The sequence below is a fragment of the Gopherus flavomarginatus genome, chromosome 5 (assembly GCF_025201925.1).
Source record: "Gopherus flavomarginatus isolate rGopFla2 chromosome 5, rGopFla2.mat.asm, whole genome shotgun sequence".
Classification (NCBI taxonomy): domain Eukaryota; kingdom Metazoa; phylum Chordata; order Testudines; family Testudinidae; genus Gopherus; species Gopherus flavomarginatus.
In genome coordinates this window covers 43,149,665-43,162,754 of record NC_066621.1, presented here as the reverse complement: position 1 = coordinate 43,162,754, position 13,090 = coordinate 43,149,665, and the positions used below count along the sequence as shown (strand labels likewise).

Here is a 13,090-nt window from a genome sequence, read left to right as displayed (position 1 = left end):
CTCCCCTTACGAACCTTCAGTTTGCTTCTAAAAATATTCAGGAATCCCCAGGACTTGCCTCATGTTTCCTCCTCTTTCTGTCTGCGGTTGTACAAATGGACATCTGAAAGAAACTGCGGGCTAAAGGGGAACTCTCTGAACTATCCACAGGCTGGAATTTGGTTACTGTGGTGGGATTGGACCATGTCATCTGTACTCAGGGTGCACTGTGCCCCTGATTTGCTCACAGCTCCGAAGGAGTTGGGTGGTGGAATAAAGTAGTGTAGTCAGCTGTGAGACCAAGGTCATGCAGAGGACTGTGTGCCGTTTTGGGTCACCAGCTATCTCAAGAAGACTGACCCTTCCAGCCAGACCCTGAAATGTATCACTTCCAGGAGAAGGGAGTGACAACATCAGCATCATCTTCCTAGCCTTGATTAGTTTTCCCTGTATCTGAAAACGCCCATTGGTGAAGAGTGCCGAGTACCAGCAATCGCTGTCTAGTCCACTGCAGTTACAGGTCCCGACACCACACAAGCAAGTCAGAGAGCTGACTAGTTCAAACTTGTTTTTCACTTCAAATATTTTATTTTTCCTTTTCGGAAGACATCTTTGCTTTTTACTATTTTAGGCGGAGCGCGCGCGGTTGAATGCTTATAGGTGTAGTAGATCCTGTTAAGGGCACATGGGAAAGAACCAGAGAATATTCTCTAAACTTTGCCTTAAAATCAATACAGTGTGTCTGTTACTAGTTTCAGAAAGTCTCCATAGAAACGAAACTGTTACTGTTTAGTGAAAAAGTTGGTAAAACATTCTTTTACTAAAGCATGTTAGTAAAATTTAAATTTGAGGGGAGAAGAGGAAACAGATGAGCCCAGAGGTGGTAGTAGCCCAGTGGGGACCCTAAAGAGGAATATTTGGGGGGGCCCTCCGCACAACACATAATATAAAGCAAATAGGGGTCCCCTTGAGCTGCTTGGGGCTCTAAGCAATTACTTAGTCTGTTTATGCCTAGCCCCGGCTCTGGGTTATGCTCTGTACCTAACAGTGTATGCAAGGAGGAAAGCATTAATTGGCTTTTGAGACCATGGCACAGATGTAAACAAATTTGGTTTCTATGCTAAAATATCCACCCAGATAAATATTGGCGCCATTGCTGAAAGTAAAAGTTCTCTGACTGTGGTTTCTAATTAAGCAAACAGCTATCTCCTTGAATTTCTGCTTTAGGATTAAGAACTGATTATTTGCTGTGTTAATCTGATGATTTGACTAAACTGATTTCATGCCAGTATTGCTGCTAATTAGTTCAGTTGACCTTAATTTGATAACTGAGTTGATTAATGCTGAGTTTGATAGAAATTGTAGTAGTTTAGCCTTATTGATACGAGCTTTTTGATTATTTATTATTTTAATAACATTTATAATAAGTAGACAGAGCCATTTTCCTCCTCAGTAATTAATCTGGGCCCAAAACATAGAGAACCTTTGGAGGGCATGAGCTGATCTACCTTGGAGCCCAGGTATCCCTCCCTAAATTAATGCTTTGGTTCTCACAACTGGGAACAGAAACCAAGTCTCCTGAGAGCCAGTTCGATGCCTCCTCACTGGCCCACGTTGCCTCTCCTCAAGTGAAGCTAAACCTCTACCTTCAGCGTTCTGTTACCTCCCTGTTTCTCATGTGTGAGCACAATGCAGGGCTGTTTTGGGCCACAACTTGGGGAGGGGCGGGGGGCTCTACATTAAAAAAAAGCTTTAATTAACCATTTTTTAAATTTTACATATTGGCTTTAGCAAGATCCTTCTTGTTACAAAAAAAATCTACATTTATTTGCTTTCTTGACAGGGCTGCAGGGTGAACTCAAAACTGGAAGATACACCAGGGCCTTTGGTAAGAGGTGAAAGAAATGCAAGGAATTTGAAGAACAGCAGAATTCAAAGGCCTCCAACTGAGGTCAGAGCCTCATTGTTCTAGGTGTATATGTCCAGAATAACATATTATCTGTTGTGTAACCTTTCCAGGGAAGAGACCAAGCTTGGGAAAAAGGAAGCAATGCTGTCTCCCATTTTACAGCTAGGGAGGTGAGACACAGAGAGATTAAGTGACATGCCCAAGATCAGACAAGGAGCTTGTGGCAAGGCCAGGATCTGAACCCAGATCTCCTGAGTCTTGGTGCCTTAACCATCAGACCACACTTCTTTCACACTAGAAGAATGACAGTAAAACTCTGGATCTGACTGAACCACCATCCCCAAAAAGATTCTGCATCAGAGCAGAGCTTTCCTTGTTGGGGGAGGAGGAGATATACAACTTTATATAATATAAATGTATCAGGCTTTTGAACTCTTGTCTAAGCAGTGAATTATCTATAAAATTCCTAGGCAAGCAATTTCTTTTGTCCTCATTCTATTCAGCCTAAGCCAAAAAGGACACAAACCAAAAAAGTCACTATGTTACACATTGGATTTCATGCAAACCTTCCACTGCTCAGCTACTGGGACCCGTAAATCCATTTTCCATGACAGATTTATATTTAATAAAATAATAATTGGAGATATACCTATCTCCCAGAACTGGAAGGGACCTTGAAAGGTCACTGAGTCCAGCCCCCTGCCTTCACTAGCATGACCAAGTACTGATTTTTGCCCCAGATCCCTAAGTGCCCCCCCCCCCCCCACAAGGTTTGGGCTCACAACCCTGGGGTTAGCAGGCCAATGTTGAAACCACTGAGCTATCCCTCCTCACACATGGAAATTTAGTTTACAAATCCAACATGACCCTTTCAGTCTTTGAAGCCTGGCTGCTATTTGATCCACTTGTAACTCAAAGCTCTCAATACACAAGCCCTGATCAGGTTTTCTACATCTGGGTCTTGATTCTGCTTCTGTTGAAGCCAATGGCAAAAGAACCATTGACTTCAGTGGTCCAGGATCAAGCCCCTAGTTTCTACATGAGGCTTTGACTTAAATCAGCTCCATAAATGCTAGTGCGAATACACATGCTGTCTGACTGGGGTGGACATCCTGCCATAATGCAGCCAAGAGGAAAGCCCTTTTTTGCCTCATTTTGCACTCTGAAGATACTTTTGTTAAACATGTAGAAGGCTGTGTATGTGTAAAAACCAACACACAAACTCTCACATGTCCCAAATCATGATATACATTTCATATCCTTATATTTGCAATATTGCTAACCCAGAAGGTTAAACAAATAAGGAGTCCAGGCTCCCTAAAATCATGAGATTGGCTTTAAAATCATGACATTATAAACAAATTGTGGGGGAGGAGGGATGGTTCTGCCTTTTCATTTCTGAGTATTTAGATTGCACTCTGACAGGGCCAGCTTTAGGAAGTGCGGGGCCCAATTTGAACAGTTTCGGCGGGGCCCCGGCAAGGATGACTAAAAAAAAAACATGTAAAAAAAAGCCTTTCATTTCTTAGCAACCAGTTCCCTATACAAAGTTCTGATTTAAGGGATGTGCCACAGGCCCTTTAAATTGCCCCCTGGGGAAGCTGGGCCACCCTGGTACAGCGCACCAGCTCTTGCCTGTATGCCGTACCGGGGTTTGGCATGGGGCCTGATTCAGGGGAATTGGTGGAATTGGCCTAAAGCCAGTCCTGCACTCTGGTTATGTTTCAAGTTTTCTCTGCAATCTCTTTTTTTGAACAAAAAATTCCAGGAGTTGGGGCTTCAGGAAAAGTATCAGATACCATGAGATTCAGAAAACAACAGAATTAGCAATAGAGTAGTACATTATATTAGATTCTAACTTTGACTACATGTCTGCACAGATGAGTAGGAGCCAGGAGGTAACAGGAACTATCCTATACACTGCTAGGCTGGCTACTTGGGCCTTGGGACTGGGTGCATTGATGCATGGCCAGAAAGGGTTAAACATCCTGCAAAATAATTAACCCACAGAAGACATGTAGGGAGACAGGGCCGCCCAGACGGGGGGGCAAGTGGGGCAATTTGCCCAGGGCTCCCCCCCGCCTTCCCCCATCCCCCGACGCCTCTGCGCACTGCGTCCCCCTGGAGAGTGCTGCAGTGGTGTGGCTCCGGTGGGGCCTGAGCTCCTCCTGCTCAGAGCCGCGTGGTAAGGGGGCAGGCCTGCGAGCTGTGGCCGAGCGGCGGGAGCTCAGGTCCCACTGGAGCCATGCCACTGCAGCCCTGTCCAGGGCTGCCCCTGGACGCGGCGCACTGAGGTTCCGAGAGAGGGGGGAGGCAGGAGTAAGGGGGACAGGGCCGGTGGGAGTTGGATAAGGGGCAGGGAGTCCCAGGGACAGTCAGGGGGCAGAGGTTCTGAGTGGGGGTGGTCAGGGGACGAGGAATGAGGGGTTGGATCGTGGGCATTCTGGGGATCAGTCAGGACTCAGCAGGGGCATGGATAGGGGTCAGGGCAGTCAGGGGACAGGGAGCAGGTGGGGTTAGTGGGGGGTGGGGTCCCGGGGTGATGGTTGGAGGGGTCTCAGGGGAGTGGTAAGGGAATAAGAAGCAGGATGGGTCAGGGATTCTGAGGGGGGCAGTCGGGGGGCAGGAAGTGGGTGCAGGTCGAATAGGGGGCAGGGCCAGGCTGTTTGGGGAGGCACAGCCTTCCCTACCCTAAAGCTCATTCAGCAGTTTGAGGCTTGCAGACAGCTATTTAACACGAAGAGCCAAGTGCTATCTTTTCCCTTAGGGCTACTATCCCTTTCACTTCTCAAATGCCAAATTATAGTCTACATTTAATTTCAGTGCCATGGGGGATTCATGTCAGAGGAGGGTAGCTTCATTTAAAATTAGCCATTTTAGATTAACAGTGATAGAGCCAAGCGGGAGGGATCACATGAGAAGAGCAATATCCTACACCACCTACCTCCTTCCCAACCCTACAAAGGGAGACCCCCCCCTCCCCTGCATTCCCCGAGGCTCCAGAGGGGTTAATTCAGTGGTTCTCAAACTTTTGAACTGGTGACCCCTTTCACATAGCTAAGCTCTGAGTGCGACCCCCCCCTTATAAATTAAAAACACTTTTTTATATATTTAACACTATTATAAATGCTGGAGGCAAAGCAGGTTTTGAGGTGGAGGCTGACAGCTCGTGACCCCTAGTAATAACCGTGTGACCCCCTGAGGAGTCCCAACCCCCAGTTTGAGACCCCTGGGTTAATTATTTTAGCAATTTAATTTAAATTTAATTCACATGCATGTGTTATTTTGATTATTTTAGTTTTCACAACATAGGCTCATCCCAGATTCTGGAACAAGCTCAAATGCTCAGTTTGTGGAGTATGTACATAAGCTATACTAAAGACAAACCCACAGTGATTATCTCCAGTTTGTGAGGGACCCCATGGAGCCAGTCTCTAGGAAACAGATAAATTCATGGAGGTTAAGTCCATTAATGGCTATTAGCCAGGATAGGTAAGGAATGGTGTTCCTAGCCTCTGTTTGTCAGAGGGTGAAGATGGATGGCAGGAGAGAGATCACTTGATCATTACCTGATAGGTTCACTCCCTCTGGGTAACCTGGCATTGGCCACTGTTGATAGACAGGATACTGGGCTGGATGAACCTTTGGTCTGACCTAGTATGGCCGTTCTTATGTTCTAAGCTAAATGAACCCAAAGTTATGTAGACAGATAGGAGTCAAGGAAGCCGGCAGAGTATCAGAAACCTGGCAAAATCTCTGACTGGATGGGCTCAGGCATTTGGTCACAAGCTGAGGTGGTTCAAAAGTTTTGGATTTTTTTTAAGCAGAATTTTTTTTATTGTTTCTTTAAACAATCAAACACACCAAGCAGCAAATATTTGGCTACACACTTCTGAAACCCCAAACCATAGTCACGTTTTGGCAGACTAATTTCAGCTTTTCAATTAAAAAAACCACAACAAATTTTGAAGGAAAACAGACATTGTCCGTGATTTTCTTCTACTTTTTAAAAACCCCTAGATTTCAATCCAAAAAAAGTTTTGACAGAAAATATTTGTCCAACCCTTTCAATGAGCTTTAGTGCCTTTCAGCACTAGCTGATGCTGAGAGCCAGTGATACCTTGTAAAGGTGACTTGAAAAGAAGTTTTCTCAAAACTGGGTTTGTGCTGAGACGCAGAAGGTTTTTAAATGTTTATTTTTCCCAGGGCTGCCCGGTGGGTGGGCGGGGGAGGAGGAGGAGGCAAGTTTATTTTTCCACAGGGGCCCCCACGATAATATAGTATTCTATAGTATTGCAACTTTTTTTTATGGAAGGGGCACCTGAAATTGCTTTGCCCCAGGCCCCCTGAAACCTCTGGATGGCCCTGGGGGAGATAATGTTTGTGTTTTTGTGTATTTACATATGTATGAGTAGGGTGGACAATGTAATCAACAGTCTATGCTGTATTCTGATAATTCAGAGGTCAAAAGAACATCCTATCATGTAAATGAATTGTAAACATGGGATAGCTCAATATTCATCTCTCTTTGAAATGGACTGCGAATGGTGGAGGAACAAGTAAACGGCTTTATGTTAATTCATATAGCTAAGGACTTGTCTACACTATGCAGCTTTTAGCGACAAGGCAGTCACTAAAAGTCAGCGTGTGTTAATGCTCTGTCGGTATTTTGTCAGCACTTTTGCAGACAATGTACTTCGAGCCCCGCAAGCAGAGTTAGCTTCGTCGGCAGGAGAGTGCTTCTGCCAACAAAGCCGCGCTCATACTGCCACTTGCATGTGCAAAACTTTTGTCTTTCGCGGAGGGGGCTTTTTTAAGTACCAGTGAAAGATAAAAGTTTTGTCGACAATGTCGCAGTGTAGACAAGCCCTATGTACTGGTGATGGATGCCCTTCAAAGTCATCCTAATTACTTTTTGTTCCTTGAGGAATTCTAACTTGTCAAAAGACATGAAATTGTGTAAAAGATCCGTGGATCCTGATTGTGTCATCTCAGATCTCCTTAGACTTTGTCAGGGGAAGTCTGAGTCACAAGACTGAGGTCCCAGTTATGCTGGTACGCCCTGAATATAAGATATGGACATTGGACTATAACCTATTAACTGAATTCTAAAGGAACTCTTTGCAACTACAAAGCTCACCATCTCTGCTGTGAATCTGAACCTCAATGAGCTGAAGTCATGTCTGTATGTATATTGATCTTTTAACCATACTCTCTCTCTTTTGTTTTTTTTTAAAGTAAATTTTAGTTTAGTTAATAAGAATTGGCTGTCGCGTGTATTTGAGTAAGATCTGAAACATTCATCAGTCTGGGAGGTAACTTGTCTGATCCTTTGGGATTGGCAGAACCTGTTCTTTTATACGATGAAATAAGGTTTACAGAACTTTTCATCATATTTGACGTGTGTACCTGGATGGGGGCCTGAGGAAACTGTGTTGTTGGGACTTCTGAGAAACCAGTAAGGTAATAAAGAAGCTGTAGGTGCTGGTTTAGTGAATCTAAGTATTGGAATATCCACCCGCTTTTGGGGGATTGTCTGCCCCATTCTTTGCTGTTCACTCTAATAGAGTGACCAAAGCTGGCTCCCCACTAGAACCCCGGTCACAGGCGCCCAGGAGTAGACACAGCTATTTGTCTGCTTCCTTCCTTCTTGAAGCAGTTGGGTGGGGAGTGGGTGGAGCCTTGGCTCTACTCTATCTCCAGCTTGCTGGCCAGAGCAGCTGAGCCAGCATGTAGAATCAGGCAGAGGTAGTTTCCTGATATTATTGGCCAGGACTATATGGCTACCTACCTTCTAGGAGCAGGAAGAGAATTGTGACACAAGTCGCAAGGTGGATCTAGCATACACATGATGCTCTTGCTCATGATTGTGCCTTAAGACACAATCTGGCCCTTTGACTTTATAAGGCTCTTCATTCCTGACTTTTAAAAAATGCAGTAGAGTGGAGACTTGGCGACTGTCAGAGGAGTTAGTGCAAGCCGGGGAGGTTAGTAAAGGACTGCTAGATGACTAGTATCACAGCCTCAAGGGGAGAAAGGAAGCGCCACGGGCTATACTTGGAAGCTGGAATAATGAGGGAAGGAACAGGCAGGCAGAGGAGTTAAGAGCAGAAGGATCTGATTGGCAGGGGGACCAAGACCAGAAGGGCTGCATGTAACTGCAGCTGCGCCAGGGATTCCTAGTCTATTCCTCAAATTACACTTCTAACTGCATGTAGCTTGTCAGCTGGCAGAGATGGACATAGAGGAGTAGGTACAGGTGGCAAGTTATATGGGCCCATGGTGCCCGTGCTTCACCAATATTCAGGAACATGGGCCCAGCTCCACTAACGTTTGGGCTTATATTTTCAGAGCCATCCCGGCCATAGAATGGACTGGGACAACCAACCCAGGCCCCGCACTTCAGGGGGATGCAGGGACCAGGGGGCCCTGGAGGATTAGTGGGGGGCTTGGCACCGGCAGCAGCAAGCAACCCAGTCCCAGCCCACTCCACCCCACCGCTTTCCACTCTGCTCTGCCTCTTCCTGCCCCTACTCCGCCCCTTTCCCCCCATTCCGCTCCTTCCCCCAAGCTTCCGCCCCCACCCTGCCTCTTTCTGGCTTCCACCCCCTCCCCTGAGCAATGCCAGGAGCTGGCAGGGCAGGCTGGGGCCAAATCGCTCGCTGCTGCCAGTGCCCAGCCCCCTGCTAATCCCCCAGGCTGCCCTGGACCCCACATCCCCCTGAAGCATAGGGCCCAGGGCAGTTGCCCAGGTCCATCCTATGGATGAGACAGCTCTGCTTGGACCCATTCTGGCTGGGCACCACCACAAATTATACAAACCTGGCACCCATGGGAGTAGGTACCTGTGCAAAGGTACCAACTCGGGCAGCTCGCCCATTGAACCATCTTTCCCAACCCAGTTATATTGCTATTTGTAATGTGTTGGCTTAGTGCATGTGTATCTACCTGAGCTGGAAATTATACCTTCAGCTGCAGCGTAGATGTACCCTATCATCAGAATGGCAGCATCTCTACATCTGCTCTACACAGATTCATAGATTCATAGACTCTAGGACTGGAAGGGACCTCAAGAGGTCATCGAGTCCAGTCCCCTGCCCTCATGGCATGTAACTGTCTTGTCTACCCAAGGTGTGAGGCAGTGGAGACTCAGCCCTTCACAGAGCATGTTTAAGGAATTGTGCTTACGACTGAGGGGAAAAACCTCTCCTGAGTTTCCATGCACGTCCTCCTGAGGCACCATTTAATCTGTTCTGCTAGCACTCTGCATGAATGGAAGGAGAAGAATTTCCACAATGGATTCTACATCCAAAGTAGCAGCTGAAATAGTTATCTGTGACTTTCAGTAACCTATGCCACTAAAGAGCTAAACACACATGCCATGTGCCCAGCAATGATAAATAGTGCTAGCTGCCAGCTGCCAAGGGCTTTTCCAGTACTGTATCTCTGAGTAGCCCTCAGGGAATGATATTGTCAGGTCAGCATGCATTGCAAAGAATAAATAGAAGATTTCTCTGCCAGGGCAGATCACTGGCCCATGCAGTCCGATATCTTGCTTTTGGCAGTGCCAGTACCTGACCCGTGAAAGGAAGGGATAACCACCTAACTAGTTGTGCAGTATTGTATTTTGGAATTGGGATCTTGCAGATGATCATCTTACGCCCTGAGGCATGAGATGTGATTATCCTTTATTCTCTGAATTTGCATAACTACTAGAGTCTAGAGATCTCAGAGTCATAAAATTATCCAGTCCTTTTCAAAATCCAGTCACGGGGACCTCTTGCTGCAATGAATGTTTCAAATTAACACAGTGTGAAGAGAAAAGATAAGCCATGCAATTTGGCTAATTTGCTACATGCTCATAGACACCAGTGGATCAATGGAGGGGCACATATTGATGGCACTTCCACCTCTGGGTCACAAGTTCTTTGGTTCCAGTTCCACATTAGGAAAATGCCAATGCTCCAAGCCAACACTCCTTCCATCAGTAAAGGTATATCCTAAGTTAGAATTCCTAACATCCAAAGCTGTGGGTTAGCTAGTTAGTGTCAACAACAATGAGAAATCACAGCGAAGAAACTCTTCTTACCTGTTGATCCCAAAAAGTATTTTTCTAAGACAGATCCATAGCCGGTGGGATTTTTGGTGAGGTTGCTGATAACAAATGGCTGGGACTTTGTATTCACATTGTTCAAAGGCCAGCGCTGGGCTCTGATGCTTGCTCCTCCGTACCAGGAGACATTAGTCATTGAAAAACAATCCTGCAACCAAACACAGAGTTCTGTTAGAAATGAAAACAGAAAACTCTTTGTGCCAGGGACTGATACATAGGATAATACATACATAGGGTAATGAAGAGAGAGAGGACTCTTTACATTATGTGCTTAGAAAGGGAACAGGTTAAGTGGATTGAGCAAGGAATTCTGCGCCAGTGACTCACTAGGGGGCCTTTGGAAAGTCAGAATCTCCATATCTCAAGCCTCCCCACTGGTGGCCTTCAGGATAATGACATTTCCCTCACTGGATGCTGTGAGGATTAACAAGTGAATGTTTTCCCAGTGTTTGAGGCAGACAGCTCTGCAAGTGCACAATACTACCGGAGATGCTAGCCTCAAATATTCAATAATTATGAAATAGTCCTTAAAAATCCATGAGATTTTAAAAAGATAAATATCAATTTTAGGTACTTTGTCTTTTGGTATCTGAGCTTTTAACTTAAACTTAAAAATGTGACATGTTTCTCTACAACCATGCGGGCTAGAATTTTTTTCATAAATGAAAGCTGAAATTCTGCATAATCATTTGAATTCAGGAGCTGGGGATTTATTAACACCAAGCAAAAGCAAGACTCAGTAAAATCACAAGAGTTGGCAACACTATTATTCTATTATCTCAGGTACTCTGTGTATTACATGCTGTCATGGAATTTGGGGGAGACAAGGCCCTGCACTCCCAGCTTCCTGCGATTCACAAAAGGTTTATTTAGGTGACAGGAACACAGTCCAAGACAGTTCTTGCAGGTACAGACAACAGGACCCCCTCAATCTTGGGGGAGGCCAGGAGGAGGCCAGGAGGTCTGTCTGGCCTCCCCTCCATTTTCCCAGCCAGCTCCAAACTGAAACCCTTCAGCCCCTCCTCCTCTTTTGTCTCTTTCCCAGGCCAGGAGGTCACCTGATCTCTTTGTTCTCCAACACCTTCAGTTGGCACCTTTGTAGAGGAGGGGCCCAGGCGATTAGTTGCCAGGAGACAGAGTGTCAGCCATTTTCTATGCAGACCATATCACAGGAGCCCCCTTAGGCTCTGCAACAATCACAGATCCTGATCCCCCCACCTAGATACCTAAGAAATGCATAGGGGAAACTGAGGCACTCACACAGTAGTCAGAGAAAACATTAAGAACATTCCCACTTTGTCATACATGCCTTAAAAAGTATTTACTTCTTACCAATCAAAAACTAAAGGCAATACTTTCCTTTTAAATCCCTTCAATGGATCTTGTCTCCAGGACTCCTCTGGGGAGTTCCACACATGCAGGGAAGGTGGAATAGCAAAGCAGATATCTACTACCATGTGGACTTGAGAGGGAAATTTTGGTCCAGCTCCCTTACCCTTTTGAATTTTGGTGGTTTACACTTCTATAGATACAGCAAAAGCACTACAAATATTGTTCAATGTGGATTTTATTATCTATATTAAAGCTGACCAGGAAATATCTCTCCCCCCCAAACAAACAAACAAACAAAAAACCCACAGACAAAATATTGTTTTAATACAAAAAAACAAAATCTGGATGTTATTCAGATTTTTGGCAACTGAAAAGTGAGTTTTTATATTTATTTTTACAAAACCTCAATTTTTGATGAAATTGGGGGGGTTGTTTTAGAATTTTCATTTCATCAAAAAGCAGCTTTCCATCAAAAAGCTGTCAGAACTTTTTGACCAACTGTGGTCTATATATTGGAGAAAGAGAGCAGAGAAGAGCAGAACTGCAACTTTAATTTTAGCTGCTAATGTTCTGCCCCAAACTAGTAACCCTTATTTAAAAAAAAATGCAGTCCTTTCAGGAAAACAATAACCTACCAGTCTAGATTTATTTTTTTTTTAAATAGAAGAACTCTCAATAGCAGTGCATCAAAGCAAAATCCTGATTTAGAGATGCTGGAAATAAGAGTAACAGATTTTTAAGGCTAGAAGGGACACGTGCTGTAGTGTACAAACCCCGCACTGGGGAATAGAGGGTTAAAGAGCAGATCTGAACCCAAGAGGCTTCGCCCAGACATATTTGCTGGGAATGCTTGCAATAGAGGTGGAGTTTAAAAAGGCACAGCATAGCTCAGTTAGGGAGGTCAGTGCAAGTGAGCAGAGCTGCTCTGGTAGCTCCTGCAGGGTTACAGAAAGAGCCCAATGCTATCTGGAGCAGACCTCAATTTGGAGATGCAGGCTGCCAGTGGAGAGACAGCAGAGCGCCTGCCTGTGAGTGAGGAGGAAGAACCTCCGGACTCCTTTCAGCTGAGTATGCATTGCAAGTCAATAGCCAGGCAACTGGTAGGCCTCTAGAGAGACAGGGAATGTAGTAGGAAGTGACCCAAGGAACAGTCTTGGTGATACCCTTGCCTTTGCTGCACACCTGAACTGCCAGCCCCAGGGCCCTGGGTTGGAGCTTGATGGAGAGGAAGGACCTGAGTTCCCCTACCAGCAATCTACAGACTTGAGCCAGTAGGTGCTACTGCCAACCCACGGACTTGGAACCATAATGGGGAATAGCATGGTAGTGCTCCAACCACTGCTGACCACCCTGCATCACAGGACCATTATGATAATCAAATGCATCGAATTTCACCCAGTGGTTCCTTCACTGAGTCCAATAACCTGTGGTTGAACTAGAATGTATCTTTTAGAACAGGGGTGGGCAAACTTTTTGGCCTGAGGGCCACATCGGGGTTCCAAAACTGTATGGAGGGCCGGGTAGGGAAGGCTGTGCCTCCCCAAAGAGCCTAGCCTCCACCCCCTATCCACCCCTTCCCACTTCCCGTCCCTTGACTGCCCCCCTCAGAACTCCTGAACCATCCAACCCCTCCAACTCCTTGTCCCTGACCACCCCCTGTCAGGACCCCCCACCCCTAACCGCCCCCCCTGGGATCCCACTCCCTATCGACCCCCCCCGCTCCCTATCCCCTGACTGCCCCAACCCCTATCCACACC

At 45.8% G+C, this 13,090-nt stretch overlaps 1 protein-coding gene across 3 annotated transcripts in view; it reads right to left on the bottom strand.

Annotated features, from left to right (window-relative positions):
* Positions 1–13,090, bottom strand: part of LOC127051037 (SITS-binding protein-like) — an 81,712-nt gene that overhangs the window by 53,334 nt on the left and 15,288 nt on the right. For all 3 annotated transcript variants that reach the window (XM_050952858.1, XM_050952857.1, XM_050952860.1), the window contains one exon: positions 9,978–10,149. In XM_050952858.1, the coding sequence (XP_050808815.1) occupies positions 9,978–10,149 (172 nt within the window). The remainder of the gene's footprint in view (positions 1–9,977; positions 10,150–13,090) is intronic.